This window comes from Taudactylus pleione, unplaced genomic scaffold (assembly GCF_031769625.1).
Source record: "Taudactylus pleione unplaced genomic scaffold, aTauple2 ptg000019l, whole genome shotgun sequence".
Classification (NCBI taxonomy): Eukaryota; Metazoa; Chordata; class Amphibia; order Anura; family Myobatrachidae; genus Taudactylus; species Taudactylus pleione.
In genome coordinates, this window is record NW_028284421.1 from 32,806,854 (window position 1) to 32,829,731 (window position 22,878).

Sequence of the window (22,878 nt, forward strand, 5' to 3'; positions counted from 1 at the left end):
ATGGTGGATGAAACAGGATACCAAACCCTACCCCTAAACCTAACCTCCCGCCCACCCGCAGCCTATCCCTAACCCACCCCCTAGTGCCTAACCCTTCCCCTAACCCTAACACTTACCATGGGGATGCCGCTGTTGCGATGCTTGCGTCGGGATTCTGACTATTGTTGGGATTCCGGCGCCGGCATTCTGAGTGACGGCATCCCAACTGCCAGGATCTCAACTACATCTCCTAGCCACTACCCAGATGTGGCAGTGTTCAACTGCTTACGCAGTGGTGGTGGCTCGGGCGGGTTTGCGGTGACGGTGCATGTCAATAATAGCTGCTGCACTATACTAGACCTGCTTGGTGTGGGCAGGTATCAGAAGGGCCATTGAGAATATACATGATTCCTTGTTGGGCCAGTCCAACCCTGGTCCCATACTGACTAACACTTATGTCCGATGGCCAACATATTGGTTGGTCCACACAAACGGAGCGATCCGGTGCCTGACCGCCCGATATGCCACCCCCCTCCATAGACCAGCATGGGATCGTTCATTACTTCTCCAGATCTCTTGTGCATGCAGAAAGATCTGGAGGAGCAACGGACGACCCCACGGTAGCGTGCAGCAGACGATATCATGCCCACACACGGAACGATATAGCTGCGATATCGTTCCAATCCGTCGGATCGGTTGCTATATCGCTCCATGTGTGAGGGCTTTAACACACACACTGAGGGTCTAACACAGATAGACAGTGTACACACATACAGACACAGCCTGTACCACATAATATTGTCCATCATACCATACAGACCAGTAGTTTACATTCAACATCAACCATAAACCATCGATGATTGAGAATCATCGATGATCGATGGCCATTCCTACTTCTGTCCTTCTTCTATCCAGCTCCGCAGCAGACTTTAGTGCTCAGAGTCACGTTTCTGTGCAATTGTCTCATTTCAGACCACAGCTGCTGTGGTGGAAGGAGTGTCTAATTGTCAAGTATTAAAATGGGCATTCTTGTTGTGCATCAGACAGTTTGTCATTTTGCCTTTAGTTGAGGAATCTCTTTTTCTGGCAAAGTAGCAATTTTATTCCTTTGCTCACTGGGAAGAAATTAATCAATTTTTCAGAACAGGGAACATTTTCATTCCATCAATATTCATGCATCTCTCTTCATCATCGCTGACAAATCCCCAGGGAGTGCCCATGACTCCTTCATTATGAGGTAATCAACATTATTACATTTGTGTATGTGTCTGGGTATTTGCATGTACTTGATTATATGATGTAACCCTTTTGCAGAAACAAGTATCCAAAAACTGTATTTTTTGCAGTCAAAAATATGTCCAATAAGTATAATTTATAGAGGTTTGTGCATATTCTGGCCACAGCGACAAACTTTATGCCTTCTGTTTTATAAAGCAGAGCAAAATATAATTGTAGCTTTTGTGAGTAAACCTAAGATTGCATAATCCAATAGGCTATTATCAATGAATTGTGATAATAAGTTAAAAATATATATTAAAAATAGTGCAAACCCCAATTACCATGAATAATGCATATATAGTCCGCATTTAGGGAGAAGTTAATTAATAAAAACAACATATTATTGCAATACTAATATTATACCTTCTTCTCACTCACAGATGAGGCACATATGGAAGTCCCGGATGGCTCAGGCAATCAAAAATGACATCCTTCTCAGGGTGGGTGTCATTCAGGTATGCCTGCTCCATCTCAAACAAAATGTAAACTAACTGCAAAATGTATTAAAACAGTTTAAAAAAAATTCTAATAAATGTTTTATTGTCAGAATCTTGCTTATTTAGTTAACATATACTGAAGTGTCAAAAGTCATAGAATAGATGCCTAGTATCGTATAGGACACCCTCCCACCCGGCAAAGTGCAGCAACTCAGCGTGGCATCGATTCCACAAGTGTACAGATGTTGACCCATGCTGTATAGATAGCTTCCCACAGCTCCCTGATATTTGTAGGTGCATGATCTTGGGTGCAAATGGATCTCTCCATCACCTCCCATAAATGCTTGATTGGCTTCATGTTGAGCGAACGTGGTGACCACGCCATTCATCGGAACTCTCCAGAGTGCTCCTCAAACCAATTCTGGACAACTTAGGACTGATAACACGGTGCATTATCCTGCTGGAATATTCCATTGTTGTGAGATACATGAAGTCCAGGAAAGGCTGCAAATGGTCATCAAGTAATGCAGCGTAGTGGTTACCGGTCAATTACGTATTCAGGCGGATTAGCGGCTCAACCCATGCCATGTTAACACACTACACCATTATGGAACCACCATCAGCATGCATGGTGCCTTGTTGACAACTGAGGTCCATGGCCTCATGGGGTCTATGCCAAGCCTGAACCCTACCATCTGCCCGAAACAACTGGAACATGACTCATCGGATCACGCCACATGTTGGCAGTCCTCCAGGGACCAATTAGCGACATCACAAGCCCAGGTATGGTGTCCTAGTGTTAACAGGGGCACTGTGGTGGGTCTTCTGCTCCCATATCCCATGGAAGCTAAAGAATACTACACTGACCTGCTGGATATAAGTCTGGTACCTCCTGCATTGAATGTGGATGAGATTTCAGCCAGTGTCACTTGTCTGTTACCACAGACAATTTTGCCAGGCAACGCTGGTCACGATCATTAAGCACCTGTGGTCGGCCACTGCGCTGTCCACGGTGGGTGGTAATGCCTTCCATGAGGTATTCCCAGTACACACGTGACATCGTAGATCGAGGAATGTGGAATGTCCGCACAACTTGGGCACCCACTATGATGCTCCGTTTGAACTCCGATAATTCATGTTGCCTTGCCATAAGCAGCCTCGCCAGTGTTCAACTGATTCACGAGATGTCAGATTACAACTGATGCAGGTCTGGGTATTTTGAAGACATTACTGTATGGTGCCGTCACCTACCATTGCCTTTACATACAGCTATCCTATGACTTTTGGAACTTCAGTGCAAATTCTTTTTAGTTTTTTTGTCAGTTATGAAACAGTGTAATGAATGTGAGCTAGTAGTGTTGTAGTAACAGTACACCATACATATACCTGATAGCAAAGGTGCTTACAAATGGGGCAGTCAAAGAACATTGTCCAAGCCCAAACCATAGACAATTGTTAATACATAATACTATAGTAATAATATTGTTCAAAATAAACCAAATCAGGTCCTCATGGTGACGTGGCATTACACCAAATATGCAGTGTTCATGTAACATTACTGTATTCATGTACAATATGATGTAAGGGACCTTTGGGCCTGAGTCAGAGATGGATGCAAATCTTGTTGCGGCTGCGTCTTTGTATACAACACTTTGCCAAAACATAAAAATGTTGCAGCCGCCTAGATTTGTATTGAGTGTTCCACCTGTGTCTTCGCAAATCCAAGCGATTGCGTACAATAACGTACCATCAGTCGCAGATCAGTTGATTGTCGAACTTCTGAGTAACCCTATTACTCAAAATGGATGTGGGAACCGGAGCCTTTGCAACTGCTTATGGGATTGGAGAGACACCCCCCAAAATTGGTCACTACAAGCCTGTATTTGAGTAGTCACCCACTCCATTGCTGTCCACAAATGGTGCCTGCCTGTCAACCACTTTGCAAATAAATCCTCACTGTAACTGACAACAGTAATCCATCGGAATGCATGCGCAGTACTTATAACATCGGCCAATGCAAAAATATTGGGTTTGCGTCCATCTCTGATTTAGGTCCTTAGACTGCACTATACACTCGTACATCATGCTATATGCACCTATACATTCTGGGTTGATTTATGTGTAAGTATGATATATATATATATAAAAAAAAAAAGATATTATAATAATAATAATAAAAAGATTGGCAATTTTAAACTGTAAATAGTGGTTCGACGTGCAATACAAAATAGAACTCTTTGATTTTTCTCTTTTATTGTATAGCATATCGAAATGTGGGTCTGATTCAGATTTGTATGCAACCTAGATGGCTTACGTACAAATCCGATAGTTTCGGGTCTATGCAGGTACAGGGCCTGTTCTGCGCATGTTCAGAATGGGTCATGCATGATCGCTGCATGATTAATATGCTGCAGCGTCTGGGGGTCAGGGAGAGGCTGGTGGCGAGGACCGTTCTACAAAACTGGGACGTGACACCCTAGTTTTGTAGGCGTGTTGAGCCCAGGGTCTTCATCAGCAGACTTCCTGGACCTGGCAGAGCGGTTCCGATGACCAGGCTGATTGATCCGAAACAGCATCTATGGATGTTGCACTCAAAGCGCAGACCTGACTATTTAGGTTTACCGTATGTCCCACATGTGAAATCCTTTGTGCAGCTGATGGCTGAATTGCACTCCCCTATTTTGTTTCTAAACATATTCTATTGAAAGGTCAGAGAATGAACAATACAAAATGGCCCTGATTCAGAGATATATGCTAATGCAATTGCATACTCTCACAGCAGTGGCATAACTAGGGTATTTGGAGCCTGGGGCAAGATTAAAAATGGAGCCCCATGCCCCTATGTGCCCGCGGTGAAAAAGTGGATGTGGCCACAGGCCACAAGGGGAATGGTCACTGAAAAATGGATGTGTCAACATGACACACCACCATTTCTCGTCTTTCTGGGAACATTCCTTTTCATTCCATACACACCTTAAATATCCCAGTAGTAGTGCCCCTTATGTAATGCCCCCTGTTATAGTGCACATTATGAAGTATCCCCAGTAATGCCTCTAATACACTGCCCCCAGTAGTGCCCCTTATTCAGTGCCCCTTATAAAGTGTCCCTAGTAGTGCCCCTTATGCAGTGCCCAATATACAGTGCTCCTAAAGCAGACCCAATATATAGTGCACCCAGTAGTGCCCCTTATATAGTACCTCCAGTAGTGCCCCTTATGCAATGCCCAATATACAGTGCCCCCAGTAGTGCCCTTAATACAGTGCCCCAATAGTGCCCAATATATAGTGCCCCTTATACAGTGCCCCTATGCAGTGCCTATCATACATTGCCCCCAGTAGTGCCCTTTATGCAGTGCCCAATATATAGTGCCCCTTATATAGTGCCCCTTATGCAGTGCCCAATATTCAGTGCCCCCAGAAGTGTTGCCTGTCATACAGCACCCCCAGTGCCTTTGGCATAAAGCACACAGACACAAACACACACACACAATATTATACTTACTGGAATCCCTGCTCCTGCTCCTGCGCCCAACGCTGTCCACTGCTCCCGTCCCGCTCAGCACTATGGGAGAGATGTCATGACGTCTCTCCCTTCACCCAGTGTGGGAGCCGGAAGGCGGAGCTCATGAGTGAGCTCCAGCCCGGCTGGCCCTGGGTGCAGCAGCCAATAAGAGTCTGTCTGACTCATTTGCTGCAGTGTGCAAACAAACACACCGCCAGCGGAGTGTTTGTCTTAATGTGTAGTGCCACGGTCCGCACATGCTCTGGATTGCGGCTGACGGCCAGAGCACGTGCCCAGCTCGACCCCCCCCAACATTACGCCACTGTCTCACAGACTGCAATTGCTAAAATTGCTAAAATTTGCTATTATACAAAAGTAAAAACGAGTGCATTGTGTTTAAGTAAAGGGAATGTTAATAGGTTACTTGTACACACATGTTTGTTAAAAAATTATCAATAAGGTAACAATGTAACAGTTGCATCTTGTATTTGTAAAAACATAAATACGGATTTCAGATGTTTATAGCCCTTTTTAAGGAATGAGATAGTGTTGTTTTTTGTGCCCTAGCGTTCGTATTGTGCTTGTTTCTGCTGTATGGAGGTGGCTGCCAGGCTGTAACGGTGGAGTGGTGCGCCTGGCAATCGGGTGGTCCGTGTTGCCTAGTAGTGATGTCACTCCTCCGACGTTGATGTTTGCAAAGATATTCCATTACCTTCTGCATTTGATGCATTTCATACCTCAGTGGGTTCTTTGGGCCTGATTCAGACCCGCTCGCGAGCGCAGTGCGCGTGCGCGAGGCCCTGGTGCGAGTGAGAACTTCACTCACTCGGGGCTCGTAGCAAAATGGGGCAGCTGTTGATGTTGATCAACAGCTCGCCCAGTTTTGGAGGCGGGTCGGGGTGGTGGCTGCACAAACGGAGGCGTTCCCGGAACGTTCCAGGAACGCCTGCCGTTTGTGGGCGGCCCTACTGACATCACACGTGATGTCAGTAGTGAACTTCCTGCTTTATTAGAGCAGGAAGTTCACTGGGGCTTGCGGTGGACAAGACCCTACCACAAGGGTCTCGTCGCAAGCCCGATGGTCGCGATAATCGCAACCATCGCCAGGCCGCCCGCACAAGCCGTGGGTGGTCACCCACAGCTATGCGATCGGCCTGGAGGCGGATTTTTTTTTAAAATCCGCCCTGATTCAGAGCGAGCGCTCTCAAATAGCGAGCTCCTCTGAATCAGGACCTTTATCAAGAATGCCTTTTAGTTTCACACTTTAATCCTCAAAAAACTTTTTTTATTTTCTTCTACTAAAAAAACTTTATTAGTTCAAGAGGATGGTACATATGTAAGAAGAAAGAGATGAAAAACATCAGACTTACATGTATAAATAAATTTTAACTCTCGCTTGCTGGAGTGGTGATTTCTAGATGCTGGATGGTGCCAGTGGCTCCATATTAACAGAATTGAATAACTCTAGTCAATGGCACTATGATTCATGAAACGTTCATGTATGAAGGAAGAAAGGAAGTCCACAAATACCATTCAATATAGTCCACCTGGCCCTTTTTATTAATTGGAGCAACCTGCGGCCAAGTGTAGCATGCAGCACTCTTCTTCCTTTTGGATACATTTTATGCACAATGTATTGTACCCTTATACAATGTCCACTGTAGTAGTTCCCCTTATGCAATGCACCCTGTAGTAGTGTCCTTTATGCAATGCCCCTTGTAGTAGTGCCCCTTATGCAGCTCCCCCAGTAGTAGTGTCCCTTGTGCAATGCCCCCTGTAGTAGTGTTCCTTATGCAGTTGCCCCAGTAGTAGTGTCCCTTATGCAATGCCCCCTTTAGTTGTGCCCATTATACAGTGCCCTCTGTAGTTGTGCTCCTTATGAATGCATTGCCCCCTGTAGTTGTGCCCTGAATGCAGTGCCCTCAGTAGTAGTGCCCGTTATGCAGTGCCCCCAGAAGTGCCCCTTATGCAGTGCCCCCAGTAGTGCCACTTATGCTGTGCCCCCTAAAGAAGTTCCCCTAATGGAGCGTACACACGGTCAGATTTGTCAGACTTGTCAGACTTGTCAGATTTGTCAGATGAACGATTGAACGATTAAACGATTTGAACGATTTGAACGATTTTACCAAAGTTTTGAACGATTTGAACGATTTGAACGATTGAACGATTTTTGACTGCATTAAAATGAATGGAATCGTCCAAGTCTGACTGCAAACCCATCAGATGTCAGATATCGTTATCTGACAAACGGGAACGCGCATCGTTGATCGTCCATCGTTCAGGCATGTCAGATATGAACGATTTTCCTTCAGATATGAACGACTGAACGATTTTTAAATCGTTATCGTTCATATCTGAAGGAAAAATCTGATCGTGTGTATGCACCATTACAGTGGCGGATCTACATTTTTGAGGTCCTGAAGCTTAAACTGTTATGGGGTCCCCTTTGCAACCAGCAACAATAGGGCAACATCCAACAAGGTCCAAAGGGCCTTGCTGCCCTTGCAAGGACCGTGAGGCCCAAATGTAGAGACTGTAGATAGATAGTGTTAGGATCTGAGTTTGTTGTGGGCCCGGGGTGGAAATTGGAGCAGACATCTGAACAGATTTAAATTGAAAAGTGGGTCTTTTAATCGGTGAACTTGCAGACATGTACACGGATAATAAAATAAAGTCCAGAATATTAAGAGGAGTGTGATGATTAGAAACTGTAGTGAAGTATGTATAGGTAATGTCCAGGTAGTGGCAGAACAAATAAAAGTCTTTGTAATCCAAATGGTCACTGCAAGGCTGCAGACAGGGAAACAGTACTGATTGAAACTGGTGAGGTGAAATCCGGAGAGGTAATGGAGTAATCAGAATAGCAGCAGCTTATGAATTAAGTGAAGAGTTGTATTGAGATGGCTCAGTGTAGAAAACAGAGAGCTAGGTAAATGGAGGCAGTGTAGGTTCAGGGTTAACTGTACACACAGGTCCTTTGGCAAGGAAAGGGTAAATAGAAGGTGCAGGATGGTTCCAGCAGGAGACTGAGAGCAGGCTACTTTGGAAGCTGGGATCCAGCAGGAGCACAGGCGAGCACTCAAACAGGCAGGTTACAGGAGCACAGGAACTCTCTCACAGCATACGCTGTGAAACACGTTGCACTGGCAACCATGGGAAGCTCTGAACTCCCTTAAGTACCCAGTGCAGAATCGTGATAGGTCAGAGAGAGCATGTGACATGCCAGGACTGGAGCAGCTGGCGGCGCCCATGCCAGAGTGGAATGGAAACACCACCAGGCCTACCCCGGCCAGAATGAATCAATGCCTGCGGAATGCTTCACACAGCCAATGCCCGCCACCAGACACCAGCCCCTCCGCCGGACCACGCCACAGCGCACTACCAGGTAATACCCGTCGTCCCCTATGCTGAGAAACCCTGGTTGTGACAAATAGATAGATATATGCAGAAACCCTCCAGAGAGAGACTGTAGATAGATAGATGTAGAAACGCCCCAGAGAGTGAAACACTGTAGATAGATAGATAGATAGATAGATAGATAGATAGATGCAGAAACCCCCCAGAGAGTGAGACACTGTAGGTAGATAGTTAAATGTAGAAACCCCCAGAGAGTGAGAGACTGTAGATAGATCACATACAAAACCAAAACTTACTCAACTTCCTGTAGGATCCCAGATATTGATCCTCCTGAGTGGGATCTCTGGAATCCCCCTGCGTCAGGTCTCTCATCCATACTGTGTGCTCCCGCTTCTTAGCTGTATGCCATCCCTCAGTCAGCTAAGCTTTCAGTCTGTAGTCAGCACTGCAGGGCCGACTTCTGGCAGGAGGGAGATGAAGATGGGAGCATGTAGTGGCACTCTCAGTACTGCGCTCAGTAGTGACACTGACAGCAGCTCTCTATTCTGCGCCCAGCCAGCTCATAAGAGCCATCCTTTGGTCGGAGGTGTAGATAGAGTGTCTGCCGGCCAGTACTGATCAGCGGGGGTTTCTGGGTACTCAGAAACCCCCCTACATGTGCTACTGTAGAGCATATTCTAAGGTCAATATTACTACAACCCATTGACATCATAATATCACTAAAATAACCTTATTTTAATAACACACACTTAAAAACTCCATTGATTTTGTTGAAAAAGTCACTTCAAAAAATAGCTTCAGGGCCCCTCCGGGGGTAGGGGCCCTGAAGCTTAAGCTTTATTAGTTTCACAGTAGATCCGCCTCTGGCCCCTTATGCAGTGCCCCCAGTATGGGTGCCCCCTCGCAGTGTGGAACAGCCCCCCACTGCCCTGTGCAGTACTTGTCTTCACGCTGGATTCCGCTCCACACTGTAAGCACTCCGGCTGTCACTCCCGAAGGCTCCTTACATCGCAGGTGACGTCATGACTTCATCCACACACTGCATCAGCAATCAGAGGCTTCTTTAGCCTCTGATCGCTTCAGAGACCAGCATTCCCAGTTGATGTAGTTATATACTTTGGCTGTATGATTCCCACACCCCCCTTCCCTTTTCCCCTTTGCCTTTATGTGTTATTCTTCTGTTTTCTACTTGTCATAGTCACCTTTTTCTGTTATGGTCCCTGAGGAAAATCTCTGGTTCGGAGATTGAAATGTTGGTGCATTAAAATATGACCTGTTGGTGATTATACTTTTTTTCAAGTCCTGTGAGTGCCGCCTATTTCTCTACCTAATATATATATATATATATATATATATATATATATATATATATATGTATACTGTATATACATATTAACAAAACTGAATAAAGCGGGAACCACATAGTGCATTAAAAGTATACAATTTTTATATTAACAATCACGTCAGGTACTGAAAAATAGCATGCGTACCAACAATGGTGGTTAGTCCACCGCTGGTTAACAAGTATAATGGATTTCTCCAGCAAACCACCAAGTGCCTCCACAGAGTCTCAGAGACCAGGAACGTCACCACACCAAGCCACGCCCCCATGGACTTCGTCAGAGACCTGTCATGGCGTCATCCAGAGACCTTATTTATAGGTCACAAGTAAATGTAGCGTCCAATCACAAATTTACTAATTAATCAGCTGCTACTCTGTTATATCACAATTAAGTGAAATCACATGAATAAAGAAGCAGTATTAAAAAACAATATGATGAATACACATACATAAAAAATATTTAAAAAACATAAAAAACAAGGAATGGCATCATTACATGGAGTTTTATCAGCATTTTACACAAGGTACAGTGACTTTCATCATGCTACAATAGAATATTATTCCTTATCATAAAATTACTAAATACTTTGCTTATTGAGTTTTATACAAAATATTTAGCTATTTAAGGACCTAACAACATACAGCATTTGATTGTGACTATGTTGCCATGGTTACCGTTTCGGCCCACGGCGCACACATGTGACGTCATTGATCTACGCCAGGGAGAATGCCGGGGTGCACATGTGGGGCTGCGGTATATAAGGTATGTGTTTTGTTTGTTGTACTTGTTCTTGACAAAGGTTGAATAAATCGAAATGTTGACTTCTGGTACAAGACCTGTGAGTGCCGCCGTCAATTGCTGGAGTTATATTTCGGCTTGGAACATGGACCCTGGATGGCACCTGGGCATGTAACAAGGTTTATCATATGGAGTGCCGACTTGTCTATTTTTATATATATATATCCTCAAGATGACTGTCATGATCACGTCTGTATTTGCTTGTTTCTGTGAGTGGGATTGTTTACTTCCTTAATTCAATAATGATTTGAATATTTGAATTGTCATCGAGCTACCATATTGTCTGCTTTGTCATGGTTTGTATACCTATACTATATATATATATATATATATATATAGACTCACATAAGAACAGGACTCAAACAGATACAGCATAAACTATTACATTTATTTGAGCAAAGTTTAAGTACTGTTTAGGATACAAATGATCCCTTTTGAAGCAATAGCAAATGTTTTGCTAATAAAAGCATTGCCCTTTTAAATGTCAGGATTAAACATGCCGGGAAGCACCAGCTTTTACAAGTAACCACTTTGTAAATAAACCCCAGGTGACACCAACTGTCAAACATAGAGGAGGAAGGGTGATGGAGTCTTTTACTGGATCCCGTGACGGATAGTGTAGGACCTGCAGAAAGTGGGGTCCCGCGATGTGGGCTGCAGGCTTAAATGCATTGATCAATCCATGAACTAAATCCCCATTATTTATTTACTTATTTATACATGATTGTGAGTGTTTAAACATGGTGAGTGCTGGGTTTTCTGTTTTTTATTTTTATTTATATATATATATATATATATATATATATATATATATATATATATAGTGATAGAAGCACTGGAGAAGTTGTGGATGGCATATATGTGTGTCCCAGATTCCTATCATATGTGTTTTAAAAAAAACAGGAAAAGTCTGTTATGCCAAACAGACCAGAAGTGTCGGTTTTTGGTAAAAGCCGGATAATGGGTCCTGGTTGTGTGTATGTGAGAAGAGAGGGAAGGCTCCATCCACAGGCCATTCCAGGTGTTGGGCCTTTCAGTCTGAGAGCAGGCTGATTAGTAGTTGCACCTGGAAGTGGCTCATATAAGCTGTGTTAGGTTTTGGTTCAGTGTCTCACATACCCTGGGGATAACAGACACTGATGTTTGTTCAGAGACACTGTGATATTTGAAAGTGCTGTGTTTGTGGTAAGGCTGTAGGTCCTGCCACTTGTAGAGAGGGAGTAACCTGTCTAGTTAGTGCCCAGACGGCCTAAGTTTTATGTCTATGTTTTGGTTTATGTTTATCCATTTGGCACAATAAAAACTGGTTCTGACCAGCTTGTACGAGAACCCCGGACTGGTGTACTGGTGTATCTGCCCCAGGAGAGGGACCCCCTACCCCAATCATATCACAATATACAGTATATATATATAAATTGTTTGCTACGTGTGTCCTTTAGGAATTTAGTTATTTTTATCTCCCCCACTTATTTTTATTACAGAGGGAAGGAAAGATGTCGTCATTTTATTATAAACCAGTTACCAAATGGAGAATTGGTAGTATCGGGAGATTCCTGTTCCCATGATAGTCTGCCTGCTCTGATAACCCATTATCAGAACACACCTATGTGGCCCTTTGGAGAGAAGCTGGCACAGACTTACATTAAGGTATACTATGAACTATACTGTGCTTTACAGTAGACACCATTTCAGTTGGTGGGGCGTTTAAGGGATTGCTTCCTTTAGTTACTGCCACAATGTTCTGACATAAATCATAAAATTCTGTATTGCACACAGCTGTATGCTATCATAAAGTTTATACAGTGTAGTCCATTACACAATGGACCCGTTAGTACACTCAGAATGGATTGTATTTTTCTCTTCGCTTTGTACAGTAATATGTAAGCCATGATGCATTTAGCAGATAAACTTCAATATGCAGGGCCCTTTGGTGTAGTGTGGGGCCCGGATATTGTAGGGGGTGTGACCTAGTTGTGGAGTCATAGCCACACCCCCTACAATAATATGGAAAAAAGCACTGGCTCTGCAGAGGGGGGGGGGCGTGGGTGTTGGGTGGCACTTTGAGCTCCTCAGCCAGAGGAAGACCTATAGGGTGTATGTGTGACCAGGGGGAGCTCTCCCCCCAACACAGCAGGCAGGTAAGACTGCCGCTGACAGGTAAGAATGGGGGGGCAGACCCCTCCAACAATTGGTACCTGATCTCCCTCTCTCTGTGTACAATAATGTTGAAGGAAAACTTTTTATTAATCACATTATTTATTATAAATGTATTTAAACAAGTTTACCAATCACAATATATTGCTTGTTCTGCAGTATTCCGATATTAACACATATGACATCATTCAGCCACCAAATGTTAAGCAACAAAATGGCCTCTCTCAACCTAAGACAGATGTTCCCAAAAACAACAAAGGTGGTGTCATTCACAACAGACAGAAAAAGAACAGCGTGACTAGTGAAACGGTACGTCTGTTACTGTGATAGCTGTGTTATGCCTGCAATAGGGTCTATTACCATGGCAAAATCGTAATTTCATTTCTGCTTGTGTCTGTCTTCCCCAGTCCTTTTGTTTCCCTTAATAACAGAGTGGCTGATGCACAGTTACATGCAATTTCTCTGATGGATCTTTCTATTTTTAGCGCTGCACATACACATCTACAGGCGAATCAGAGTCATACACATCTCAGTTGTTTCTCCACTTGCAGTTGAAGGAAGTAACTGGGTGGCAATGGGGTATTCGCACATAGGCTAAGTGTAGTCAGGACGTGTAGACGGAATTGCAGGCTATACAGAGTTGTGCATACATATCGATCCGACTGATTTCACATTCATCTCTTACACCAGTGTGCACTGATCACATGGCTATGTGCAGGGGCGTCGAGAGGGGAGGGAGCAGGTACAGATTACCCTGGCCCGGGCTTACTGAGGAGCCCGGCGGGGGCCCGGGTCCGACGCCACCCCCCCTCCTTCACAGCAGCCCAGCACACAGCGTGTGCTGAGCTGCAGTGGGAGACTGCTTGTGGCTGCTGAGTAGCAGCCACAGCAGTCTCCTATGCCTATGGGGGGGGAGCGGTCACACTGATTGCACCCCCCCTGGCTTTGAGCAGGGCAGAGGGGCTCAGAGTGTCCCCCTCCCCAAAGCTTTTTTTTGGGGGGGAAGGGGGCGTGGCCATGCCTCCCGCAATTAGGCCACGCCTCTGTTACCCGGGCCTGCCACGGCTCTTGGCGGGCCTGGCTATGTGTCCATCATGTGAATGGGGGTGGGGCGGCTGCATAGATGCGGCGTTCAACTCGGCATATATCTGTATTTTGTTCCATACATGAAATGCATGTATAATTGCCGCCGACTTGGGTGGAATTCTTAATTGACCAATATATAGTCAGAGTATGTATATGGCTATTTAGTTATGATAAAATGATCATAAATGTAGCCATTTTGTAGCTCTGTACAAACTTATGCACGTTTAGTGGCGGATTTTACTGAGTGGGTTGCTGCCCACCCCCACCCCCAGTAAAAATCTGGCACTTCCCGTCACCCCAGTGATCTCCAGTTCCAGTCCCCCCAGTGTGCTATCGCCAGGGGCTAGCTGGAAAATTTTAGCCTGGGGGGCAATCACACAGCACTGGCCCATGAGTAGCCTACCCGGTGCCCGGAAGCAGTGCTATCTCTTGCCCCCACATCCACCCACCTGCACCGTGACCCTGTCTGCCACCTACCCACTGCTACACTCACACTATGTCATGCTGTAAGTCAGAACTTTATAAAGCTCTGCGCTGGTGATCAGAGAGCTGAAAGGCCCAGGCTGTGGGTGTAGAGTATCTGGCACTGTCAGGAACTTGCATAGTAATAGCCTACACAATCTACTGCATAAATAAATATAATGTTTTCACACATTGAGGTACTTACTTGTGGGACATGTTGTATGGAGGGGAATGTACCTGACAATGGTGTGGTGCAGAGCAGGAAAATTTTCAGAACAGTGCAGCTGAGCTCACCTCGCCCAGGAAACCTTTGCACAATAGGGGCTCCACCAGGCGCTGGCCTCTAATGATTGGGCAACAGAAATCCGGTACACTGATATCTCTGGGGCCACCAGCCCAATGCCCCCTCCTTGACCCCTCCTCCAAACAGACATGCCACGTCCATACACACACACACACACACATATATATAATATACATAGATTACTATGCAAAAGTTTTAAGCAGGTGTGGGAAAGAATTCTACAAAGTAATTACTTAAGGACTGTAGATGCAGTGGGTGTAGTCAAATCCGACAGTGGCAGCCCGGCAAGGGTGAAAATCCTGATCGTCCTAAGGTAAGCATCACTAACCTAATTCCCCTCCCTTAGGGGTGGCTAACCCTAACCTCCCCCCAAGTGCCTAAACCTAAACCCCCCTTCCCGGCCGCCTAAACCTAAGTCCCCTGGGGGCATGCCTAACCCTAACCTCCCGCCGGGGGTGCCTAACACTAACCCTCCCTTCCCCTAGCCTAACCCTCCCCCCCGCGGCTGTCCGCACCTGGCGCCTGGCATCACTATGATCGGGATGCCGGGCGTCTGTCTTCCGGTGTCTGGTTAATGACAGGCATCTAGATTTAGACGCCTGTCATTAGTACCACGCCGGGATTAGAACGTCTGGAAGCCGGCGGTCGGGATTTAGACCGTCGGCTTCCAAACTACATCCCGATGCAGTGAGTGGCCAAAGAAACTTAGTGCATCAGATGAAAGACACATCATGCTTACATCCCTTCAAAATCAGATGATAGCTCAGAACTGGCAGTAACCAGTAGGACCCAGATACACCCATCTACTGTTTGGAGAAGTCTAGCCAGAAGTGATCTTCATGGAAGAATTGCAGCCAAACAGCCATACCTTTGACGTGGAAACAAGACCAAGTGACTCAACTATGCGCAAAAATATACGAAATGGGGTGCAAATAAAATGGCAGGGGCTCTGGACTGATGAGTCAAAATTTTAAATATTTGGCTGTAACAGAAGGCAGTTTGTTCAGGGCTGGTAAGTTGGAGTTGGGGATTTGGTCAGGGTTAATGGTGTCCTCAATGCTGAGAAATACAGTCTGGTACTTATCCATCATGCAATACCATCAGGGAGGCGTCTGATTGGCTCCAAATTTATTCTGCAGCAGGACAACGACTCCAAACATACAGCCAATTATCATTAAGAACCTCTACTTGTCGTCGCTCCTAGGAAGCTGCCTAAGCCTGCCTAGTGGAAGCGCCGGCCCTGGCAATACGTTACCTATCCCTCAAGGAACCTCTTTGAAGGATCCTACAGATAGAAAGGTGGAGTCTTGCCTTAAATTGATATACTCTCTTTCAGGAGCTGTTGCCTGTCTGACCATGGCTATTGCATAGGTAGCTAAAGCTATAGAGAGCCGGGCTGACGCACTTGAAGACTCTTTTCCCTCAGATACTTCTAGGGACCAGATGTCTTTCGTTGCTCACATATGAGATGCAGCTTCCTATATTGGAGAAGCGACGTTGAATGCCAGTCTCCAAACCTCCAGAGTCTCGGCCGCGGCAGTGTCTGCCAGCCGTACCCTGTGGCTATGCTCTTGGAAGGCAGATGCGGATTCCAAGAAATGCCTAGAGGTGTTACCCTACAATGGGGAGATCTTGTTTGGCCCAAACCTTGACAAGATTGAAAATACGTTGGCAGCGTCAAAAACTGCATTTCTGCCCTCAGCAACTACTGCTACAAAGCCTCGGATTACATCTTTTAAGTCCTTTCTGTTAGAGTCTGTGTTTGCTGTGGAACTGGGGTGGTAACAGGAGAAAACACCGGAACAGGGTTAAACTGAAAGGTGGGTTGTTTAATGTGAATGTTAGTAGACATGAACAATAAGATAAACTAAAGTCCAGTAATAAACAAACTAATATATGTAACAGGAGGGAACTGTAGTGAGTGGGAATAAACAAATGTCCAGATCAGTGACAGAGATGAATGAGGTGAATACAGATAGGCTGTCAGAGTGAAGTGGAAATCCCGGTATGCTGAATAGTGGCTGATAGGGATATCCGGTAATGCCGTGATGATGGCTGAAAGGGAAATCCGGTAATGCTGTGATGATGGCTGAAAGGAGAAGCCGGTAATGCTGTGATGATGGCTGAAAGGAGAAACTGGTAATGCTGGGAAGATGGCTGTGCAGGAGTGGGTTAACTGAGGAGACAGGCTCAGGCATGAGTGGGTCTGGTGGAAGGTGCAGGGCTGATCACCAGCGGAGTGCAAGGCAAGGCAGAGCGGTGCAGGCTATGCAGGGAGCCGGAAGCTGAAAAGGAGCTAGGGCAAGCACTGGAGCACAAGACTAAGGTTCAGGAGCGCAGAAAACTCTCTCTCACAGCTGACACTGTGAACACGTTGCACTGGCAACTACAGGGTGCTCCGAACACCCTTAAGTACCCAGTAACAGAACGTGATAGGCCAGAGAGAGCAGGTGACCCACAGACGATTTTCCTGCTATGTCACATGGCCAAAGACAACATGGTGGTGCCCAGACAGCAGTGACACGGAGACGCCACTAGACTTACCCTTGCCAGGATGGCCCAACACTGGCAGACCTCTGTGTACACGCAATGCCAGTATCCACATGCCAGAAGGACATGCCACAGCGCCCTCACCGGTAAGGACCGCAAACCTCCATGCCGCGAAACCCGGGTCGTGACACTTTCATCCTCAAGGAAAGCCTAAAGGTCAGTCCTTTCCTAGGCAGTTGTTTTCCACTAGGGCTGCCAAGCCCAGGACCAAGCAGGCCTGGACCACATATGCCGTGCTTCAAAACCCGAGAATAAGCCCTCAGCCTGATGGGTCAGGCCTCCCTCTGGGGGATCCCAGAGTGGGAGGCCGACTTCTTCAGTTTACCCAGTGGTGGTGTCAGACCACCACGGATGCTTGGGTAAGAGAAGTGGTCTCTCACGGGTACGCCCTCTCATTTCTTCAATGGCCTCCCCACCAGTTTTTCTACACAGGCCCTCCTTCAGACCTGAACAAGGCCCTACAAATCCAGAAAGCCATACAGTCCTTGCTGCAGGCAGGGTTAATTGTGCCAGTCCTGCTATCTCAGTGGGGGACTGGTTATTATTCTACTCTCTTTCTGGTTCAGAAGCCGAATGGGTCTCATTGGCCTATCATCAACCTCAAATCCTTGATCAAATTCCTCAGGGTACCCAAGTTCAGAATGGAAACCCTATCATTCTAGCTTTGGAGCCTGGAGACGTTATGGTATCTCTGGATATTCAGGACGCGTACCTACATGTATCTATGGCACCCTCACATCAGTGATATCTCCGGTTTGCTATACTACAGTAACACTTCCAATTTCAGGCTCTGCCCTTTGAACTATCCACAGCTCCACGGGTGTTTACCAAAATTATGGCTATCATGGCGGCCCACCTGCACGGTCAGTGTGTCCGGCTGCTACCATATCTGGATGACCTACTGTTCTTAGCAGGATCCCCAGAAGTGCTTCACCGCCATCTGCAGCTGACCATTGCTTTCCTTCACAAGTATGAATGATTAAGTAACTGGAAAAAGTCCTCCCTGAATACTTCACAGAGAATGATTCATCTGGGAGCCCTGCTGGAGTCTCAGGATCAGAGAATCTGACATCAGTCAAGATCTCCACACTACAACTACAAGTACGCAGATGTCTGCTCAGTTGCCGGTTGTCGATCCACGATCTCCAGGTGGAACAGGTTACCCCATCGGACCAAAGCTCAGATGATGGTACTCTCTCCTGAGGTGCGTCAGTCCCTCTCTTGGTGGCTACAGACACCTCAGGGTCGCCCCTTTTGGATCCCAGACTGGGTACTCCTAACAACGGACGCCAGTCTCCGGGGTTGGGCTGCAGTGACTGGTCCACACTCCTTTCAGGGCCATTGGACAACGGTCGAATCAACCCTGCCAATCAACATATTGGAACTTCGAGCTGTCTACAAGGCCCTGATACTGGCCCAGGACATACTTCCTAGGAAGCCTGTACAGGTGCAGTCCGACAATGCCACAACAGTGGCTTACATCAACCATCAAGGAGGCACTCGAAGTCGGGCAGCAATGACAGAAGTGTCACACACTCTGACATGGGCCGAGGGCCATCTCTACAGTATTCATTCTGGTAGTTCTCAATTGGGACGCAGACTTCCTCAGCCGTCACGTCGTGCATCCCAGGGAATGGTCTCTTCACCAAGAGGTGGACCTCATGGCCTTCTGACACAATCACAAACTGCCGGTGTATGGGTCCAGAACAAGAGATGCCGAGGCAACCTTTGTAGAAGCATTATCAGTGAAGTGGACCTTCCAGTTTGCATACCTATTCCCTCCAGTCTCCCTTCTTCCTCAAGTTCTTCGGAAGTTCAACAAGACGGAGGCACTGTCCTACAGGTGGCTCCAGCTTGGCCCATACGTCATTGGTACTCAGATCTTCAGAGTCTCTCCATCGACACTCCGTTCCTGCTGCGTCAACGACTGAACCTGTTGTCTCAAGGTCCTTGCCTTTACCCGGACCTGGGTCATCTGTCTTTGACAGCGTGGCTCTTGAGACATCCCTCCTGAGGTCCAAAAGATTCTCTAGCTCGGTAGTCAAAACTATGCTCAGAGCACGTAAGCCAGCCTCTGCTCGGATCTACCACAGAGTGTGGCATACATATATTACCAATGGTGTTGTGCCAGAACCTGCGACCCCCAGGTGTTTAGGATTTCCAGAGTCCTGGCCTTCCTTCAAGCTGGATTAGACCTTGGACTCCGCCTGGACTCACTGAAACTGCATGTCTCTGCTCTATCCATTTGGTTCCAGCATAGACTTGCTTCACTACCGGATGTCCACACCTTCCTCCAGGGTGTCCTCCGTATACAACCTCTCTTTGTCCCTCCAGTGGCTCCATGGGATTTGTCAGTAGTGCTTTGTTCCCTCCAGGGTCCTCCGTTTGAACCCCTGGGTTCTGTGGAACTCAAGTGGCTCACAGTGAAGACTCTTTATCTTCTGGCTATGGCGTCCGCCAGAAGGGTGTCATATTTAGGGGCTCTCCTCTCGCTCCCCATTTCTGATATTCCATCAGGACAGGGCTGTGCTTTGGACTCGCCCTGGTTTTCTTTCAAAAGTTGTTATTAGTTTCCACATTAATGAGGAAATTGTAGTCTCGGCTTATCGATCACCAGACCTATTGGCAGGTGAGGCCTCCTTGGATGTGGTCCGTGCCCTCAGGATATATGTGGACTGTACCAGTGCCCTTTGGAGATCAGACTCCTTATTTGTGCTCTATGGATTTCACAAGAAGGGATGGCCTGCCAACAAACAGACATTGGCTAGATGGCTTTGCATGACTATCTCACAGGCTTACACGCAGGCAGGCCTTCCTGTACTGGCTACTGTTACTGCTCATACTACTCGCTCTGTGAATCCTTCGTAAGCAGCTTGTTGTGGCGCCTCAGCTGAACAGCTTTGTAAGGCGGCCATGTGGTCCTATATCCATACATTTCTGAGGTTTTATGCCATTGATACATTTTCCTCTCAGGATGCTTCATTTTGGCGCCGAATTCTCCTCTCAGCACAGGAGCGTCCCCACCCTTAAATGACTGCTTTGGGACATCCCCAAGGTCTCCCTGTGCAGTCCTATGGACCCTAAAGAAGAAAATGAGAGTTATGATAAAACTTACCTTTTGTTAACTCTCTTTCTTCGAAGTCCATAGGACCCACAGGGCACCCACCCTGACGCACCTGGCTTCATGTGGGCTATGTTTCTTGTCACCGGTTTCCCGTCTCCTTCTCCATGAGAGTGTGATTCTTGTGTATACTAGTCTTCCTTCTCTCTTCTCCTCCTCCGGCCTTTGGCTTCTCACGAACTGAGGTGCCTCTGGCTCGGAGGCGGGGGATGGACCGATGCATCCTGGGAGCTGAAAGCAATGTGACTTTGTCAGCTGTGCAATGCGACCCTGAAGGTGATGCCAATCAGGGGAGGGCACTTTTTTTTTTCTTAGTAAAATAACAAATGTTGCCTTCGGGTCTTGTGTGGTTCATATTACTTTATTTTATATGTTTTAAATATTCTTTCCAGGAAATTATCTACAATATAAGTAATTATAACTCGAAGACATTTTTCTTGGTACATATTTCGTTACATCACAGTGTAGAAAACACTCATTTGATTGTTGGAATAAATTAAAACCATTTAATTTGAAATCAATAAATACAGAATGGACAATTAATTACTTTGTACATTTTATCTTACCCAGTGTGAGTAAAGCTGGGTACACATGTAAAGATTTTCTGTCCAACCATCCAACTAGTTGATTGGTTGGAATAAAAATCTGGTAAGGTATGAAAGCAAATGACAAGCAGCAATTTGCTCCCAAAGGCCAGAAAATGGACCAAAACTGTTGTTTGAACAAATTGTTTGGATCAAACATTTAACAAACTTGTCTGACGACCATTTTCATCTGTTTTCTGGCATTTAGGAGCAAATTGCTGATCATCATTTACTCCCATACCAGATTTTCATTCCAACCAATTAACTAGTTGGATGGTTGGACAGAAAATCTTTATGTGTGTATGCAGCATAAGTTATATCGCTTATCAGTTTAATACTGGTTTTGGAGGTTTTTCTACATAGAATGTGTATAAAAGTCAGCATTTAGAAATCAGATCTGATAAGAGTCTAATCTTACATCAACTAAGCAGGTTTTAAGAAATACATCTTCCCAACAACAAAAAAACATATGGACTAGTGAAGAAAGGGGGCAGGGGATCATAACTTGTGCTTAAGTTAATAACAATTATGTTTGACAATATGTGTTCTAGGACATTGCTCCACCACTACCTGAGAGAAGTAATCTTGATGATGATAATAACCAAACCTATTCAATGCTTAAAAGAGAGGCAAAAGAAGATCTATATTCAAAAAGTATGAACGCAGATGTCCTATATTCTCTGGTCAAAGACACACAAATCAATCAAAAGAATATGGTTACGACCAGTACTCCAGATGTTCTTTATTCTGAGGTTAAATGTCTGCCATCAGCCCTGGGGCATTTACAGAGTTCCTCACAATCCTTAAATCAAGAAGCAATGAAGATATCATTGGACACAAGGACACCGAGACTGATCAATAGTTTGAAGGAACATTCAGAATGTGAAGTTCTGGAGATGAGGTTTGCAACATCAGTTCAGACTGTTAATAGTAAAACATTAAGTGGTCCTTTCTTCAGGGGTGAAAACTCTGGCAGTTCATTTCTATATTCAATGAATCCTTCCCACTCTGAAACTGAATTATATGAACAAATACCCTTTAGAGGTTCCCAAGCCACAAATGAGTATCAATCTGTTGACAAGCTATCCAACTACTCCATGTCTAGTACAAACACATACGATCATATTTCCACTCGAACATCTAAAGAAGTTACATCTAGAGAAATGATCAGGAAAGTGGCCATAACAACTGCTGCAGAAGACAATGCATATGAGACCATTGCAACAAGAGACATTTCTAAGCCAGCTGGGAGAAAACCGAATACTCCTAAGGTATGTCTTTTCTTCTTTAACAAGAATGTATGCTTAAAACTAGTTTTGCCTCAAATGATTTCTATACATTATACAAGGACATTTTGTTAAATAACTGTAACAGTTGTATATCCTACATATAATAATTTATTTACACTCTAATTAGATGCAGTGGTAATAATAACAAAGTCAATTTGTCATTTTCATATCAATGGTTCCTTCTGAGTTTAACACAGTAGATATGACCATGTTTAGCGATAAACATGGACATATCTACTGTGTTAAACTCAGAAGGGATCCTGTGCAACTATAATTTAGCAGGGATAAATGAACACACAAAAGAAAAGCCTCATCATGGGGTCTCAGTACTATAGTGCCAATTATCTAAATATTTAGCAGGGAAGATGTGACGTGTTAAGGGTTTGGTAGCATGTGAGTGGGTGGTGACGTGGTTCATGGCTATCCAAGCATGTACTGCCAGTTTGTAGAGCCCTTAGGTGCCTATTTAATTAGAAAATTGCTCCCAAAAAGCACTGCAATTCCTAATGACAATTTTAAGTATCAGGCCTTTTTTGTCAAAAGCCTGACGAAGGAGATTACATATATATCATGTATATCTCCTGTATTAAGCAAACTAACAAGGAAGACCACATAGTTCTCGATGGGGTCTGCA

General features: G+C 45.3%; 1 protein-coding gene across 1 annotated transcript in view; it reads left to right on the top strand.

Moving 5' to 3' along the window:
• SH2D7 (SH2 domain containing 7) overlaps positions 1-22,878 on the top strand; it is a 54,159-nt gene that overhangs the window by 23,173 nt on the left and 8,108 nt on the right. The window contains exons 3-5 of the mRNA XM_088444058.1: positions 12,176-12,341; positions 13,008-13,157; positions 21,507-22,226. Coding sequence (XP_088300184.1) covers positions 12,176-12,341; positions 13,008-13,157; positions 21,507-22,226 — 1,036 coding nt within the window. The remainder of the gene's footprint in view (positions 1-12,175; positions 12,342-13,007; positions 13,158-21,506; positions 22,227-22,878) is intronic.